This window comes from Prunus persica, chromosome G2 (assembly GCF_000346465.2).
Source record: "Prunus persica cultivar Lovell chromosome G2, Prunus_persica_NCBIv2, whole genome shotgun sequence".
NCBI classification, from domain to species: domain Eukaryota; kingdom Viridiplantae; phylum Streptophyta; class Magnoliopsida; order Rosales; family Rosaceae; genus Prunus; species Prunus persica.
This window is the reverse complement of record NC_034010.1, coordinates 29,647,918-29,663,317: the sequence shown is the minus strand read 5'-3', so window position 1 is coordinate 29,663,317 and position 15,400 is coordinate 29,647,918. Positions and strand designations below refer to the sequence as shown.

At 38.4% G+C, this 15,400-nt stretch overlaps 4 protein-coding genes across 4 annotated transcripts; 3 read left to right on the top strand and 1 right to left on the bottom strand.

Annotated features, from left to right (window-relative positions):
• Positions 102-3,338, top strand: LOC18787595 (ATPase family AAA domain-containing protein 1-B). The gene is made up of 5 exons (XM_007218048.2): positions 102-527; positions 912-1,212; positions 2,067-2,225; positions 2,395-2,690; positions 2,799-3,338. Exons 1-5 carry the CDS (start codon positions 324-326, stop codon positions 3,027-3,029), a joined length of 1,191 nt encoding a protein of 396 aa, XP_007218110.1. The 5' UTR covers positions 102-323; the 3' UTR covers positions 3,030-3,338.
• On the top strand, positions 5,115-7,163 carry LOC18786969 (AAA-ATPase At2g46620). Its single transcript, XM_020556211.1, has one exon. The coding sequence runs from the start codon at positions 5,511-5,513 to the stop codon at positions 6,975-6,977; it is 1,467 nt and encodes a 488-aa protein (XP_020411800.1). The 5' UTR covers positions 5,115-5,510; the 3' UTR covers positions 6,978-7,163.
• Positions 8,129-12,189, top strand: LOC18785403 (vacuolar protein sorting-associated protein 26A). Its single transcript, XM_007220365.2, has 12 exons — positions 8,129-8,263; positions 8,795-8,843; positions 8,962-9,036; positions 9,188-9,262; positions 9,394-9,466; positions 9,706-9,750; positions 10,054-10,165; positions 10,377-10,443; positions 10,562-10,606; positions 10,838-10,893; positions 11,156-11,331; positions 11,601-12,189. Exons 2-12 carry the CDS (start codon positions 8,841-8,843, stop codon positions 11,777-11,779), a joined length of 906 nt encoding a protein of 301 aa, XP_007220427.1. The 5' UTR covers positions 8,129-8,263; positions 8,795-8,840; the 3' UTR covers positions 11,780-12,189.
• On the bottom strand, positions 12,731-14,819 carry LOC18784608 (rhodanese-like domain-containing protein 14, chloroplastic). The gene is made up of 6 exons (XM_020557258.1): positions 14,260-14,819; positions 14,105-14,151; positions 13,622-13,714; positions 13,372-13,510; positions 13,176-13,278; positions 12,731-13,078 (listed from the first exon to the last, which is right to left on the bottom strand). Exons 1-6 carry the CDS (start codon positions 14,468-14,470, stop codon positions 12,952-12,954), a joined length of 720 nt encoding a protein of 239 aa, XP_020412847.1. The 5' UTR covers positions 14,471-14,819; the 3' UTR covers positions 12,731-12,951.

The following is a 15,400-nucleotide window of genomic DNA, read 5'->3' as shown; positions in this document are numbered from 1 at the left end:
GAATCTTAACGGTCAGTTCCAGTTCTAGAGACTTACCCGAGTTCCCACGGAAAACCAACGGCCACAAACAACTTAACAGCCTCATACCGTCATACGCCATCAAAACTTCTTTACCAAGCAGAAAAAAATTACCCAAATAAAATGAAAGAAATATTTTATCAAAAGCACAACAAAGAGGCATAAAGCATTTAGTAGCACCTTCTGTTTCTTGAAAACCCTGCGTTCCAAACCCTGTGTTCATAAAACAAGCCCTAGTTTGCTGGAATTGCAGAGCGCAGTGGGGATTAATTTGTATTTCGTTTATTGTGCACTAAAGATTTCTAATGGGGGGTTCATCGGATAGGGAGACCAAGTTCTTGCAAGAACTGATATTGTACGCGGCGAGTGCCGCTTTGAGTTGCTTGGTTTTGTTCGCGGGTCTCCGGCATCTCGACCCGAACCGTGAAGCCTCCAAGAAGGCTATGGAGCACAAGAAGGAAATTGCTAAGCGCCTTGGTCGTCCTCTTATCCACACCAATTCTTATGAGGTAAAAAGACGCACCTTTTCTGCCATCTGGGTTTTTCCATAACTTGCCGCTTGATGGTTTTTTATTGTTGGAAGCAAGAAGTTTTGGATGATAATAATATATAGTTGTTTGGGATATGTGGGTTTTGAGTTGCCCGTCGGAAAAGGTTGATATTTTATGTCTTTGTTGTGGGCTTGAGAGGGTTTTCCGTGTAGTGTCCTTGAAATGCAGGTGTTTTTGCTATTTTCCTTTGGGAACTTCTTGTGCTGTCGATGACCATTAATTTGATTGCACGACTTATCCATTTGAAATTTTGCACCTTTTGAGTTGATGACAGTCTTTTTCGTCGTTAAGTCGCTCAATTACTGTTAGATACACAAATGCTAATATAATAATCATTATCAGGATGTCATAGCTTGTGATGTTATAAACCCTGACCACATTGAAGTAGAATTTGAATCTATCGGAGGACTGGAGTCTATAAAGCAATCCTTATTTGAACTGGTGATCCTTCCACTAAGGAGGCCTGATCTGTTTTCCCATGGGAAGCTCCTCGGTCCACAAAAAGGAGTGTTGTTGTATGGACCACCCGGTACTGGGAAGACTATGCTTGCCAAAGCTATTGCAAAGGAGTCTGGAGCTGTTTTCATCAATGTGAGGATATCAAATCTGATGAGCAAATGGTTTGGTGATGCACAAAAACTCGGTGAGTGTTTGTCATGTTAAAACATACCTTTTGGTTTACAGGAATTCATACTGTCCCTTCTCAATTAGAGGATGGTTTTTTTGTTCCTTTTGTGCTTCTGTCTGATTCAGTGCAATATTTTAATTAGTTACTTCTGGTGAATTTTATGAGCTTCATTTACTGAGAAATTGACCTTAGCACCCTAGCGTTAGAAGCAAAATTGGACAGGCTGTTATCAATTGGTTAGAGTTCACCGAGGTGATGCTATCAAAATTTTGTTTGGTTAAAAGTTTACGCAAGAAGATGCTTTATAGGGTAGAACCATTTAGATTTTCTTTGGTTTTGGGGCATACAATATTCCTGACTTCTCTATTTTCGTAATATCTGTGTTGCCCTTGTACGCTAGCGAAATCAACACAAATAAAAAATGACCATGCTAGAAGAATTACAAACTTTCTACTTACTAACCTCCACACTTGTTACAATTGCTTCTCACAACCTACTCAACTAATTAATCAAGGAAACAACTATTTTATCATGTCATTAGGACTTATAATGATCTGTAGATATCCTCCATACTTCTCTGCATGAACTTCTCCCAACCTACTCAACTGATAAATCAAGGAAGCCAATTATTTTGATACTCATGTCATTGGGAATTGAAATGATATGCTTAGAAGAAAACTATGTTCTCATCTAACTAGTTGATTGAGACGGCTGGCCTTTTATTTTGAAGTAATCCTTTCGTAGACCTTTAGCCATACTTGTTTGTTGCTTTTACCTCAAGAGATCAAATTATGCTTGTGTTGGATTTTGAAGTTTTCTTACTCTTATATCTACTGTGCTTAGCATGTTGTTTAACTATTCTTCTGCAGTTGCTGCTGTGTTTAGCTTGGCTTATAAACTCCAGCCTGCTATCATATTTATTGATGAGGTTGATAGTTTCTTGGGTCAGCGCCGAACTACAGATCATGAAGCATTAACAAACATGAAAACTGAGTTCATGGCTTTATGGGATGGCTTTACTACAGATCGTAAGTCTTCATTTTTCGTCTCTCTTTCTTTTCTGTAAAAAATAATGCATTTTCAGTCAGTTATCATGTAAAATAATTTCTCAGTGAGAATCATGATTTTTGAAAAAAATAAAAATAATATATTCCTTGGATAAGGCATTTGGTTTCATAATTTATCTTGTTTCTGTAGAGAATGCTCGAGTTATGGTTCTTGCTGCTACTAATCGTCCATCAGAACTTGATGAAGCAATACTTCGGCGTCTTCCTCAGGCCTTTGAGATTGGGTATCCCGATCGAAGGGAGAGGGCAGAGATACTAAAGGTGATTTTGAAGGGGGAGAGAGTTGAAGACAATATTGATTATGACCATATAGCTGGCTTGACTGAGGGTTACACAGGTTCAGATCTACTTGAGCTTTGCAAGAAAGCAGCTTATTTCCCTATCAGAGACCTACTAGATGAAGAAAAGAGTGGAAAAAGATCTTCTGTGAGTATATGTGGCATTGTCATTTTATATCTTGGCATTATAAACTTTAGACAATAGGCATGTGGATTTGTTTGTACTGAGAGTATTGATCTATGCTTCTTTATTCAGGCACCAAGGCCATTAGCACAGTCGGATTTGGAGCATGTTCTTGCAACGTCCAGGCATACAAAGGTTGCTGCAAATGACTACACTGGGTTGAACTCATCACAATTGTCGCCAGGGTGGTCGAGGAACAGAGACACCGGCGATTATCAACCAGTTCCAGATGCAATTAACGAGCTCTCAAGACTAGTGGTTTCCCACATCTTGAATATTCAAACCGATGCCCAGGACCCTTAAAATACCAACCTCCGCTCCAGCCGCCAGTCCCGATAGGTGACATGTTGAATTCAACACTATCAGAGTTGTGGCTGTAGTTACCTCTTCAATCATCATCTGTTAGGTTTACTATACATATTCTAAGTTGATCACGCAGTTCCGTCGTTTTGAATGCCTAAAATTATATTGTGATTTAGCACGTGACACAGTGATTCAATATTAAAGGGCTGTTTTGCATTGTTAATTTGTAGACGTATTCGGAATTTAACCATTGCCTATTATAAAACCTTTCTGACTCTGTAACGTTGTTCATGGTGGTTGGTTTGTTCATGCCTCTGGAATTATACCTTGTTGAAGCCATTACATTGTTTAGGCCTTTTAGCTTGTATTTCACATGGTAAGAGCAAGTTGCTTGGGCAACCAATGATTAGGACCATCTAGGACAGATCTGGCATGGAAGAAGTGCAGTCGGTTTCCCCAAAGCCACGCCCTAAAGTGAGGCTTATCATTATCTTTCAAAATTGGAAGCCTTCCCCTCACTCTCATCACATGTTTTTACTATAATATCAGCAGGACCACATCTTCACTCACTAGAAGAAGAATCCACAAAAGCTGCGATGCTTGTCAAGGTGGGCAGAGATTTTTAGAAACACAATATTGCAATTTGCAAGTGAGTGAGTTAACAAAGATTGATGTTGATACAGCCTGAACTTAAACCTCTCAAGTTGTTCTTCCAAATTTGAAACATGTACTGAAGATGACAATTAAACAAAATTATCTCCCAAAAAAAGCACTGAAACTCAGGACATTGATTGACAGAAAACAAACCAAACCACTATATATTGGGTGGGTGGTGGGGGGATTAGGACGGGGTGAAAATAGCAGCAGCACTCTGTATATATGTATAGCATAGCACATGAAGTGGGCATGACATAAATTTTAGGGTTTTCCTCCAAAAACAAGTCATGTCCGTCAGAAACTGTTGATGTAAATTATTGTGGCCACAAATTTCAGCAAAGTGAGACGTCCCAATCAACAACTTGTTGCGTTCTTAAGTCTCAATTTTATTATTATTTTTAAAAATATAAGTTGAGTACATTACTTACTGTCCACAAAAAAAAACCAAAAAAACATGACGCTATCTGTGGCTTTGGCACTCGTAAATTCCGGGCCAGTGTTGTACAAGGATGTCCATTTCTTAATCATTAAATAAACCCTTGGCATGGCATTAGTTATTCCCACTGACTCACTCACGTAGAGGCTTCAGTCTTTGACAACTAAATAATTAAGGACATGCATGTTGAATATGAAGATTAATTTATAAGTAAACCAAACCAGGTCGTAGTTGGCGAGCAAAACCACATTTGACTGGTTGAACTCGCTTCTCTCACAGATTTCTGTGTTGTTGACACTGACAGAGCCAACACATATGAGATGAAGCCTTGAATTGAAAGGTCTGTTTACTAGTTCAAAATCAGCATGCAGAGGAACTTAGGAAGAATACGACAACTTCCTTTGGCTTTGGATCTCTCTCTTTTCTTTTCCCTTTTCATGTATGTGCTAAACAAGTGAGCTCTGCGACATTAAAGTCACAACTATAACATGCAGAATTCACAAAAGGCTGCACAGGAGCATCTAACTCTGCCTTTTCGTGGCTTTAGGCAGGCAGGCAGCACCCCCGACGTCAAATTTAATAAAATTTCATCGATGGTTATAACTCAGTTGGTTGTTGAGTTCTTTCACTTATATCTGTGGACAAAAATTCGAAACTTCAAATAACTCAATAAATATTTGTGTAAATTCCTTTTTTAATCGCTTCTACTTAAAAATAAAAAATAATTCATCACTACCTAAACCTCTCAGAACCGGAATATTAATTATCGTTTTCCCTCTCAATATTAATTTGCCCGTTTATAATATAACAGTACTTGACTCATGTTTTGGGGGGTCGTTTATGATAATAAACCTAAAAGGCAAATAACCATTACGTGATTGTTATGGCACGACCACTATTTTTGAAAAAAGCAACAATGAATTCCCAACAAATCCAGCGCCGTTTGTCAAAATCTAGGGCCAATTTGGTTGGGTTGGGTCAATAGAATGGAATTAAAATGGGCACATGTGAGTAGTGCTATAATTTATTATTCAATCATCTAAACTCATAATAATAATCAATAAGACTGGGTCCATGGATGAACAATAGTCATTCTGGTCGTCATTTCACCGCCAACACAGATACAAGCCATTTCTCTCCTCTTTCTCTCTACGTTCGTACTAGACGCATTGACATTGGAGTAGCAGCTCATTTTGATTGACCCATTAATATGCCGGCTTGAGCCGTCTCCATATTCCCCCCGTTAAATCCACCCCCACCCTCATTCCTTTTCCACTATTATTTTCCATCTCCACAGTCTCCTTCTTTGGTTTCATCAAATTAATCTCAACCCACCCAAATACCCAACCCTCTCCACTCTCAATTTTCCGGGTTAACATTCCTTCATCATGGTTGGGTTCGCGGGATTCTTTTATTTCTTGCTCATATTCATTTCTCTGGTTTTGGTTCTTAGATTCTTGTCCAAAACATCTCTGCTTCAAATATTTATCAAATCATGGCAATCCTTGATAGACCGCTTCCACGTGTACCAATTCTACAAAATCCCGCAATTCAACGAGCATTTCCAAGAAAACCAACTCTACCGCAAGATCTCCCTCTACCTCAACTCCCTCCCTTCCATTGAAGACTCCGACTTCACCAACCTCTTCTCCGGCTCCAAGTCCAACGACATCTTCTTCCAGCACGACGCCAATCACTCCGTCGTCCACGACACCTTCTTCAGCGCCAAGGTCTCCTGGACCAACCAGAAATCATCCCAGCCCGATGGAATCAGGTCCTTCGTCTTGAAAATCAACAAGTCCGACAAACGTAGAGTGTTCCGTCAGTACTTTCAGCACATCCTCACCGTCGCCGACGAGGTCGAGCAGCGAAACAAGGAGATCAAACTCTACATGAACCTCTCCACCGAAAATGAACGGTGGAGATCGGTTCCCTTCACTCACCCGGCCACCTTCGACACCGTCGTGATGGACGCCGAGTTGAAGAACAAGGTCCGGTCCGACCTCGAGAACTTCTTGAAATCCAAGCAGTATTATCACAGACTAGGCCGTGTTTGGAAGCGAAGTTTTTTACTCTGCGGCCCCTCCGGTACCGGAAAAACCAGCTTCATCGCCGCCATGGCCAGGTTCTTGAGCTACGACGTGTACGACATCGACATGTCCAAGGTCTACGACGATTCTGATCTGAAAATGCTCTTGCTCCAAACGACGTCCAAGTCGCTTATCGTGGTGGAGGATCTCGACCGTTTCTTGATGGATAAATCGACGTCTGTGAGCTTGTCGGGGCTGTTGAACTTTATGGACGGGATTGTATCGAGCTGCGGCGAAGAGCGAGTGTTGGTGTTTACGATGAACGGAAAGGATCAGGTGGACCAACTGGTTATGAGGCCAGGTCGGGTCGATGTCCATATCCAATTTCCCCTCTGCGATTTTTCAGCTTTTAAGAGCTTGGCCAGTACTTACTTGGGGGTCAAAGAACACAAGCTGTTCCCTCAGGTGGAGGAAATTTTCCAAAGCGGAGGGAGTTTGAGCCCGGCGGAGATCGGAGAGATTATGATTTCGAATCGGAGCTCGCCGAGTCGGGCCTTGAAATCGGTTATTTCGGCCTTGCAGACCAATGCGGAGAGTGTTAAGGGAGTGAACAAAGTTGCGCAGGCATTGACGAATAGTTTGTCGGGTCGGTCCGTGGACGAGTCGGGTGAACCCGGGGCCGTGTTTTGCAGGGAAAGTGTTCACACGGTGAGGGAGTTCAGGAAATTATATGGGCTTCTGAGATTGGGGAGTAGGAGAAAAGAAGAGCCGTTAGATTCAAGTTCCGCGGATAAGGACGGTTCGCTTCACGCCGTGAAAGGGTGAATCTGTAAATTTTAATTGTTGTTTTTTTTTTCTTTCAAATGTTTAGTGCCTTGTAAAATAACCTCGTTACGATAAATTTTTATTTATTTCTTCCATATGATATTATTTTTCTCAATTCAATAAGCCTTAATCAACGATGACTTGTAGCACTTGAAAGTCAGACTGTAAATTTTGATTTGAATTGGCTGAAGCTCGTGTTTTTGACCCCTATTTCGGAAGGTGATCCATATTCTTGGTGCGCCCAACAATTTTGACAAAATATCGAAGTTATGATTTTGCTTGTCATAAGCTGAATGTTCCAAAAAATTTGGAAATTTTTATGAACCATGTAAGATTTTTAAGCAAATTACAACTTGTCCAAAGGTTAAAAATTGATCAATAAGACACCTGATTTTCTTTTCAAGTTGCTTCCATGCTTACTTTGTTGGAATAATCGACATGACAAATTAACCGTATGAATTGTATTGTTTTTAAATCCTTTGTCTATTGATCAACTTATTTTAATTCTATAAAGTTGAATTAGTCTAAAGTCGATCAACTCAAACTCACATATTGAAAGTCAACTTGGCATAATTTTGATTAAATGGAGAGGGTGGGATTTACTTTTATTTTATTGATTGGGAAGACAATTAATTTGATATAAGCGATATTGAAGAATAAGGGGTTCGAACAAAACACCTAGTGTGTAGGGGTTATCGTTTTTAATTACTTGAGTTACAAACCTCTTACGACAATTGTTGTTAAAAGTAAAAGTGCTTGCCACGAACATATTTGTATTAAATATGAAAATAAATCTTGTAACACAAATACTTATAGAATGCCAAACCCAAATGGCATGATGTGCCAACTGAACATCCTCTCAAAATTATATTTCCTTTTTTATTTTTCTTCAGATAAACTAGAAAATAATAACTCTAACTCTGGTATTCACGAAGTAATCAGAAACTAAATAATTAATGCATATTATATGTAAGTATATATGTCATATAATATGCATTAATTTACTTCTAAAAGCCTCCTCCTTTTATTTATGTATGCCAATAAAAGCCTCCCCCTCAAACGTATAAAATGCCAAATGGAAAAAAAGAAAAAGAAAAGGCCAAAGCTTTGGTCACGTGCTCACACGTGAGACCGAGCTTTCCTTTCTTTTTTTTGAAGAAGAAAGCAATAGACTTTTGAGTCTCATTCCCAACTGTCGATCAAGGAGAGTAGTTTGCTCTTCTTTTCTGTCAGCCCTAAACCCCCAATTCACAGCTCTCGCCGATCTCTTTGTTTCTCGTCATAAGGTACAGCAAATTCATAAGTCTCCACCTCCGTATTAAAAATATTTCTTATATAAATTACTACTTTTCTCTGATTTAAGCTGGTGTTCGATTGAATTTGATCTCAATTAATCCACATTTTATGTCTATATAGAGCCGATTATATATCTATGTAGTTCAATTTAAAATTTATTTTTATCTAGGAGTTGTAGGGTATACAAAATTTGAGATTGGAAATATTAGGTGGTTGTGCATTTTAGCTGTTGTGGTCGACGAGGCATGCATTGGCTTTTTAGCATTCTAAATTATATGATTAAGTGGGTGAATTATGATTTTCAAAGCTTCTAACAAATATGTTGTGCATAAACAGATACTTTTTCATCCACTGTAAGTACACTGCCTGTTTGTATGAGTTCACGACTATTAGTTTTGAAGTTTATTCTAGTTGCAAGTCGTGGGTTTTTAAGGAAACCAAAACTTTGGTATTTGGTAATTAGCAAGAGGGTATGCTTTGCAATGTGTATGTAGATGATTTTTTCACATTGAATTTTGCAGGTCTGTTGAGTGAGCTTTTAGGAACTGGGTTTTTATCCTGATCAGTATGGTAAGGTTTCATGAACAGCTTACCGTTACTGCAGTCATTGTGTTCTTGTGGTTTGTCTGGGTATAATTGCCATGAAACCTTCATAGTATTGATTTGGCGCATTTCCAATTTGTCTCAGAATTACTTAATCGGAGCATTCAAACCATCCTGCAACATTTCAATCACATTTTCTGATGCAAAAACTCGGAAGCAGGTAATCTATCTGTAAAGAATAAATTTTGTTGATGATTTTTTTTTTCCATCTGTGGAATTATTAAATTGAAATTTATTATCCCAAGTGCGATTACACGAGAATTGGTATGTTCAATTTGCTTTTTCCCCTTATCTATGATCTGTTTCTGCAGGTCCCCTTAAAGAAAGAAAGTGGCCAAGCAGTGTTGGTCCCACTTTTTCAAAGTCAAGAAAACATTTCTGGGAAGGTATATTGTTTGATCACATTGTTTTCAATGTTAAGCATTATAGTATGCGAAGGTAAACATTTTGGAAATTGATTTAGCCTTAGCCAATAAAGATCATCTATTTAGAGATCTTCTTTCCTTGTCGTTTTCAGATTTCTATAGAACCAATTCAAGGGAAGAAGGTTGAACACAATGGAGTCAAAGTTGAGCTCCTCGGGCAAATCGGTATTTTTTTTCTTTTCTGTTGATAATTTTTTGTGCTACATTTGTCATGATTTGGGCTAACAAGTTTCAATGTGAAAATAATAGTATGAGATTTGTTTTTTGGATGATTACATGCTAATCTACCAGTTCCTGCCTGTAAATGTTGTTGTTCCTTACTTCCTGGTCAATAACAGTTCCTAGGACTATTGTTTCTTACCCCTTAAAACGAGCACTCTAATAAAACTTAATTCATGTTGCAGAGATGTACTTTGACAGAGGCAACTTTTATGACTTTACTTCCCTCGGTGAGTATGTTTTGTCTTCATTCCGTTAACTTTGGACAGTTTCTACTCATTTTTTAAAGTACTGATCTTGGTTCATTGTTTTTAATTACCACCAATCCCTTTCCGTTAGAAAGTAACAAAGAAAAAAGTAACTATCATTTTGAGCTTCCAAATTTTAATATGATATCCATCACTATAACCTGTCTATTTATCATTTTACTGAAAAAAGAATAGTGCTGTGTTCCATTTAATTGGCTTTCAATTTGCAAATTTTCCACTCCAACTTCTTCTTGGATGCTGTAATTGTATTGCTCTTGTCAACAGTTCGTGAACTTGATGTTCCTGGAGAGTTATATGAGAAGAAAACATATCCTTTTGAGTTTTCTACAGTTGAAATGCCATATGAGACTTACAACGGGGTGAATGTGAGACTTAGGTAAGTCTCAGAACATTAAATATATTTCCTTTTCATTTTACCTTTATCGTTTAAAATTAAGTATATTCTACATTCATGAAAGATCGAATTGTTCAGAATGCCTGATTACCTTTTAGACATGGTTATGTACAACACTAGTGTAGATGGAAAACATGATGTTGATAGTAATAATAGTTCATGCTATGACATATTGTAAATGTTCTCTTTCTAGGTATGTTCTGAAAGTGACAGTTAGTCGTGGTTATGCTGGTAGCATAGTGGAATACCAGGATTTTGTGGTACTCTCTCTCTCTCTCTCTCTATCAGAATTTGTGAACATTATTGTTCAGCATGCGTTGACAACCATTACTTAGCTGGCATTCTCATAGTTTATGTTGATTTCATTCTGTGCTTCAGGTTCGCAACTATTCCCCACCTCCTTCTATTAACAATAGCATCAAGGTGAGACAATTTTCCACTCTTTGATGACCATGACAACATGGTTATCATTCATAGGAATAAGGAATGTAGTAACTAATAAGAACTGCTTATCGATTATAAAAAAAGTTTGCTTCCATTCACCCAACAGTTTTATTCCATTTTACGCTGCATCTATCTACTGTGCTGCAACAGCTAGCCCCATTGTTAATCCTCCCTGAATGAATCTTTCTTATAATTTTATTGTCTTTGCAGATGGAAGTGGGAATCGAGGATTGTCTGCATATTGAGTTTGAGTACAACAAGAGCAAGTAAGTTAAAAGCTATTTCATGACCAGGGCTGTCTGTTTATTGTTACTGGTTTACATGCCCGAGATGAAATCCGGAAACAATGGTTGTTTCTGAATGTTGAGTTTCATTGCTTTTCCAACCATAGCCTGAGCATACTTGTCTAGGGTGGGTTTGTACAAGGAGAACTTCATGCCTAGAGTGTAATAAATCCGAAATATGATATGTCTATCTAGTTAAAACAACAGAGAACAATTTGGATCTAATTATTGGTGTGTTGAACAGGTACCATTTGAAAGATGTTATTATTGGCAAGATATACTTCCTTCTTGTAAGAATCAAAATAAAGAATATGGATCTGGAGATCAGGCGTCGAGAGTCAACAGGGTCGGGGCCTAGTACCCATGTTGAGACAGAGACACTTGCTAAGTTTGAGTTGATGGATGGTGCTCCAGTCAGAGGTATATGCTTATAACTCTTCTGCTTTCTTATATGTTTGGAATAATGCTGATACAGGTGATTGATGGCTGCAACGTAACCATGCTTGTAAGTGCAATTCAAAAATATATGACATTTAAAATTTTTTGATGAAATTTGTAATTTCAATGGGGATGGTCAGGTAAGATGTGATTGAAGTTTCTGGAAAACAGTTTATTATTTCCTAAACTTGCTGCATTTCTTCAACTGTCCATGGATGAATGGCTTACATTCACGTACTTGAATTTTTCAGGGGAATCAATTCCCATTAGATTGTTTCTTAGCCCTTACGAACTGACACCAACACATCGCAACATCAATAACAAATTCAGCGTGAAGTATTATTTGAATCTTGTTCTGGTTGATGAAGAGGACAGACGGTATTTCAAGCAGCAAGAGATCACTATATACAGGCTTCAGGAGACTTCATGATCACTCATCTCGCATGCTATCTCCATTTGATCCATTCGATATGGAAAAGAAGATAATTTTCTCATGGCACCTTGTAAAGCTTAGAAATTTATGATCTTATTGTGCTACAATGACTTGCTATTGTTGCTGAGTTGCAACTTTGATACGGGATTGTCGCGAGTTATGTACATGGGCGGTGGAAAGGACAAGATCTCCCGTTGCTGTGATGATACGTCATGTAACAAGCATCCTGTATCTTACTTTATGAATTAGCGTTGGAGAAAATAAACCCCTCGGTTTGATAAAAATTCTCCATGCTATGTATGAACTGTGAGCCTGATGTTTTCATTATTGTCATTTCTTTGATGGAATTCTGCTGTTTATTGAAATAGAGAAACGATGAAGACGCATATCTTCGTGATTTCCTTTTTTCTCGGGTGTTTAGTCTCATTTGGTTAATCAATGCATCCCTGGTAATTAAATTCATCAATATTCCCTTTTGGTAACAGAACCGTAGGCAGTCATTAGCAAGACAATATTTTGGTGGATGGAAATCGGAAAGAAAAATTCAGAATATTAACGGATATTTGTTATATCTCAATGTAACATTAAGAGCATCTCCAAGAGGTCTCTAAATTTTAGTTAAATTTTAGCTAAAATAGTTAGAAAGTCATTATAGCAAACTACTTACTATTTTGGCTAATCTCCACTTTGGCCAATCTCTAATATTTTACTATTTCTCTCTCCTCTCTAAATTAAAAGCTCATTAAAAAAAATTAAAAAGTAAGAGGTAAGAGAGGGTTGTGCCTAGGGAGAGAGAAGATGAAGAAATGGAGAACCCTCAATTTCTCTCCTCCTCTCCAAATGTAGAGAGCCACCAAATTCAAATATGGAGTTCTCCAAAATAGAGAGTTAGATAACAAGTCTGCTGGAGCTGCATTTTGCCCTCATTCTAGTCAAAACGGCTAAGGATTAGAGTATAGCAACTCTGCTGGAGATGCTCTAAGTTATTGCTGATATTTTCATTACATGAACATTCAAAATTCCACATGGAAACCTTTTCAATTAAGAGATTTGCATCAGAATTCACAAGTGCTGTTAGTTATGCAAAGAAATCATCAGCACGCACTCACTCATCTATGGACAAAACAAAGGCCACCTTTGAAGCATGGTCTTCCTTCCAAACCAGCACTTCACTCTTCTTCTTCTTCTTCCGAAACTGCTGGCAGGCCCTCTTTGAACCAGGCGTAAAGCCCTCCTTCTAAGTGGAACACATTGGTATAACCGTTGAGGACAAGCAAGTAGGCTGCTATCAGTGATCTGTAGGAAGCGCAGTGTGATGTAATGTAAAACTTGATGATGAGGGAATGAAATGGAAATCTCAAGCGAAAAGAATTTTAAACTGAATCTGAATCACCTTGACTGTTGACCTTCTGGGAGATTTTGGGTTGGTCTCATCGTGCCCCCGGCGGCGCAAGCCACTATGATCTTTGCCTTCTTATCAAGTTGTGATTCCACACCTGTTGTCACATACCAAACATTTGGTGTTTCCATATCTGTAGAAGTTGTCTAAAGAGAAAGCATAATGGGGGCATTGATTTAGGTATATATACTTTGTATGAACTCAGGGTTCTCTTCTGTGCCAGCAAAGATGCCAAAGAATGCAAATGCAGCACGCCTGGCAATGTCCCATGCTGTCCACTCCTTTATAAGCCTGTATATTTGCACGTTAATAGCACCCGGGGGATGAGCCTACATGCACCAGAAACATTCATTTCTCTGGTAATTAGCCTACTGATACTGAAATCGCCAGCAGGAAGATTAGAAATGCAATGATTTAGGGAGCAGAGCAGAGCAGACAACCTCTTTAAATTCTGCTTCAGGCCGGACATCGAGAATCACGAATTTGTTTTCTTTTTGAAGTCGCAGAGCTTCTTTTACATCCACACTCCTTACCTGCAACTTGTAAAAATTTTGGAGTTAGCAAACGAGATTGCTTCTACGCCTTGTAGGGGGCAAGGCAATACATGCACTGTTTCCTTCGTCAATCTTTACTCGTGTTCCCTTTATAGATGATGCTCTTTCCAGTCTTCTTGTGTTCCCTTGAAAATTAGTTGGAGATTTGGGAACTGAACATTTTCTTGCACAAAAATAAAACCATAGCAAATAAACAATGAGAAGTCTCTTGTTCCAGCTACTTTGATAGATTTGAAACTTGTGATTAGAATTCTACTTTTTTATTTCTTTGGTTGAAATCTATCTGTTTCAGTTTGGCTCTTCCATTGAGGCTTGTCTGTGTGTGTGTGTGTGTGAGAGAGAGAGAGAGAGAGAGAGATGGAGGTGCACCTTGTTCTGCAGCAGAACTTCCCTCTTAGTCTTCCACTCCTCTTCAGCTAACCTCTCCAAAAGAAACCAAGTGAGAGTGGATTCATTTAAGAGATGAAGATATACATATAGATAAGGAAGTAGTTGTGATATTAGAAGAGTTAGTTATACGGTACCTGGCGATTTGACTTGTTTTGTTGCTGCACTGCGGATTTTGAGGCCCCTTGATGACAACCGTTGCCTTGTGGTTGTGGAGGAGGATCTTACTGATCTCTCCGTAAGCCAGCAGCAAGTGTGATTATTATGTTGGCACTGCTTTGAAGCCAACCCCAATGCTGAAGATGCAGATGAGTGTAGGCTGATCGAAGTAAGAGAAGCAGCAGCCATTTATGAAGTTATATATATATGCTCCCAAAACCAAACCAAGAAATTTAATCAGCTAATCTAGGCTCTAGCTAGCTCTTGAACTGAATGTTCAGAATGATGTTTGATCAATATATCATATAGATCATTAGGTTGTGCTGAAACAATAGATTAATTGGAAGTGCTGCCTGTGCTTGCTCTGCTTTCATTTGATTGGTTTGAGATCTTTTGATTGCTTGATTTCAAAGTCACTGGGCCATGGATATTTTGCAATTTTATCTCTCCCAGAATCCGAGTTTGTGGTTCTGGATATCTGTTTGAACTTCTTTCATCCTTTACCTCCCTTGTCTTGTCCTTTTATTGGACCATACCCAAAACCATAAATCCTCCTCCTTCCAACCTGGCTCTCATTACCTTTTATCCTTTATTCTTTTTCAGTCTATTTCTTCTCTCGAGCAGACACATGTTCACATGAGGGATCGAACCGTAGACTACTAACTTGTATGTTAACAACTCTATTACTGAGCTAAGACCCCATATGACCTATGAGTTATGTGACATATGTGCTATTTGTCAATTTATCATTAAATTAAAGTACGAAGTCAGCATCTGTCTGAGCATTAATTAGCACATGACTGGTAAATTGAAAGTAGTCAAAATAATTTTGGACCGTTAAAGGGTTGTCTCAGATCAGATCCGTTCATTTTAAGATTTTAAGTTTATTGATGTAATCAAGTTAATAACGTTTTTAAATAAGAATTGATCCCCTGTTCTGTGTTGATTAGCATACTTGCAATTCACACTACAACAACCTTAATTACTTTTTTTGTGTGTGCATAAAATCCATCCAAAATTAATATCAAATTCCTGAAATTCTGGTAGAAACAAATTGAATAAGAACAAGGCAAATCCCCCACGGCCTTTCCAGACTTTCAGTACGAACGAGATCCAATT

Excerpts from the sequence above, each read along its gene's own strand:
- LOC18787595 (XM_007218048.2), top strand. The coding sequence starts at position 324 with ATGGGGGGTTCATCGGATAGGGAGACCAAGTTCTTGCAAGAACTGATA. Across the intron at positions 528-911 it reads TCCACACCAATTCTTATGAG|GATGTCATAGCTTGTGATGT; the intron begins GTAAAAAGACGC and ends AATCATTATCAG. Across the intron at positions 2,691-2,798 it reads AGAGTGGAAAAAGATCTTCT|GCACCAAGGCCATTAGCACA; the intron begins GTGAGTATATGT and ends TTCTTTATTCAG.
- LOC18786969 (XM_020556211.1), top strand. The coding sequence starts at position 5,511 with ATGGTTGGGTTCGCGGGATTCTTTTATTTCTTGCTCATATTCATTTCT.
- LOC18785403 (XM_007220365.2), top strand. Across the intron at positions 9,037-9,187 it reads ATGCAAAAACTCGGAAGCAG|GTCCCCTTAAAGAAAGAAAG; the intron begins GTAATCTATCTG and ends CTGTTTCTGCAG. Across the intron at positions 10,166-10,376 it reads GGGGTGAATGTGAGACTTAG|GTATGTTCTGAAAGTGACAG; the intron begins GTAAGTCTCAGA and ends TTCTCTTTCTAG.
- LOC18784608 (XM_020557258.1), bottom strand. The coding sequence starts at position 14,470 with ATGGCTGCTGCTTCTCTTACTTCGATCAGCCTACACTCATCTGCATCT. Across the intron at positions 13,715-14,104 it reads AAGTTCTGCTGCAGAACAAG|GTAAGGAGTGTGGATGTAAA; the intron begins GTGCACCTCCAT and ends TACAAGTTGCAG. Across the intron at positions 13,079-13,175 it reads CCAGAAGGTCAACAGTCAAG|ATCACTGATAGCAGCCTACT; the intron begins GTGATTCAGATT and ends CGCTTCCTACAG.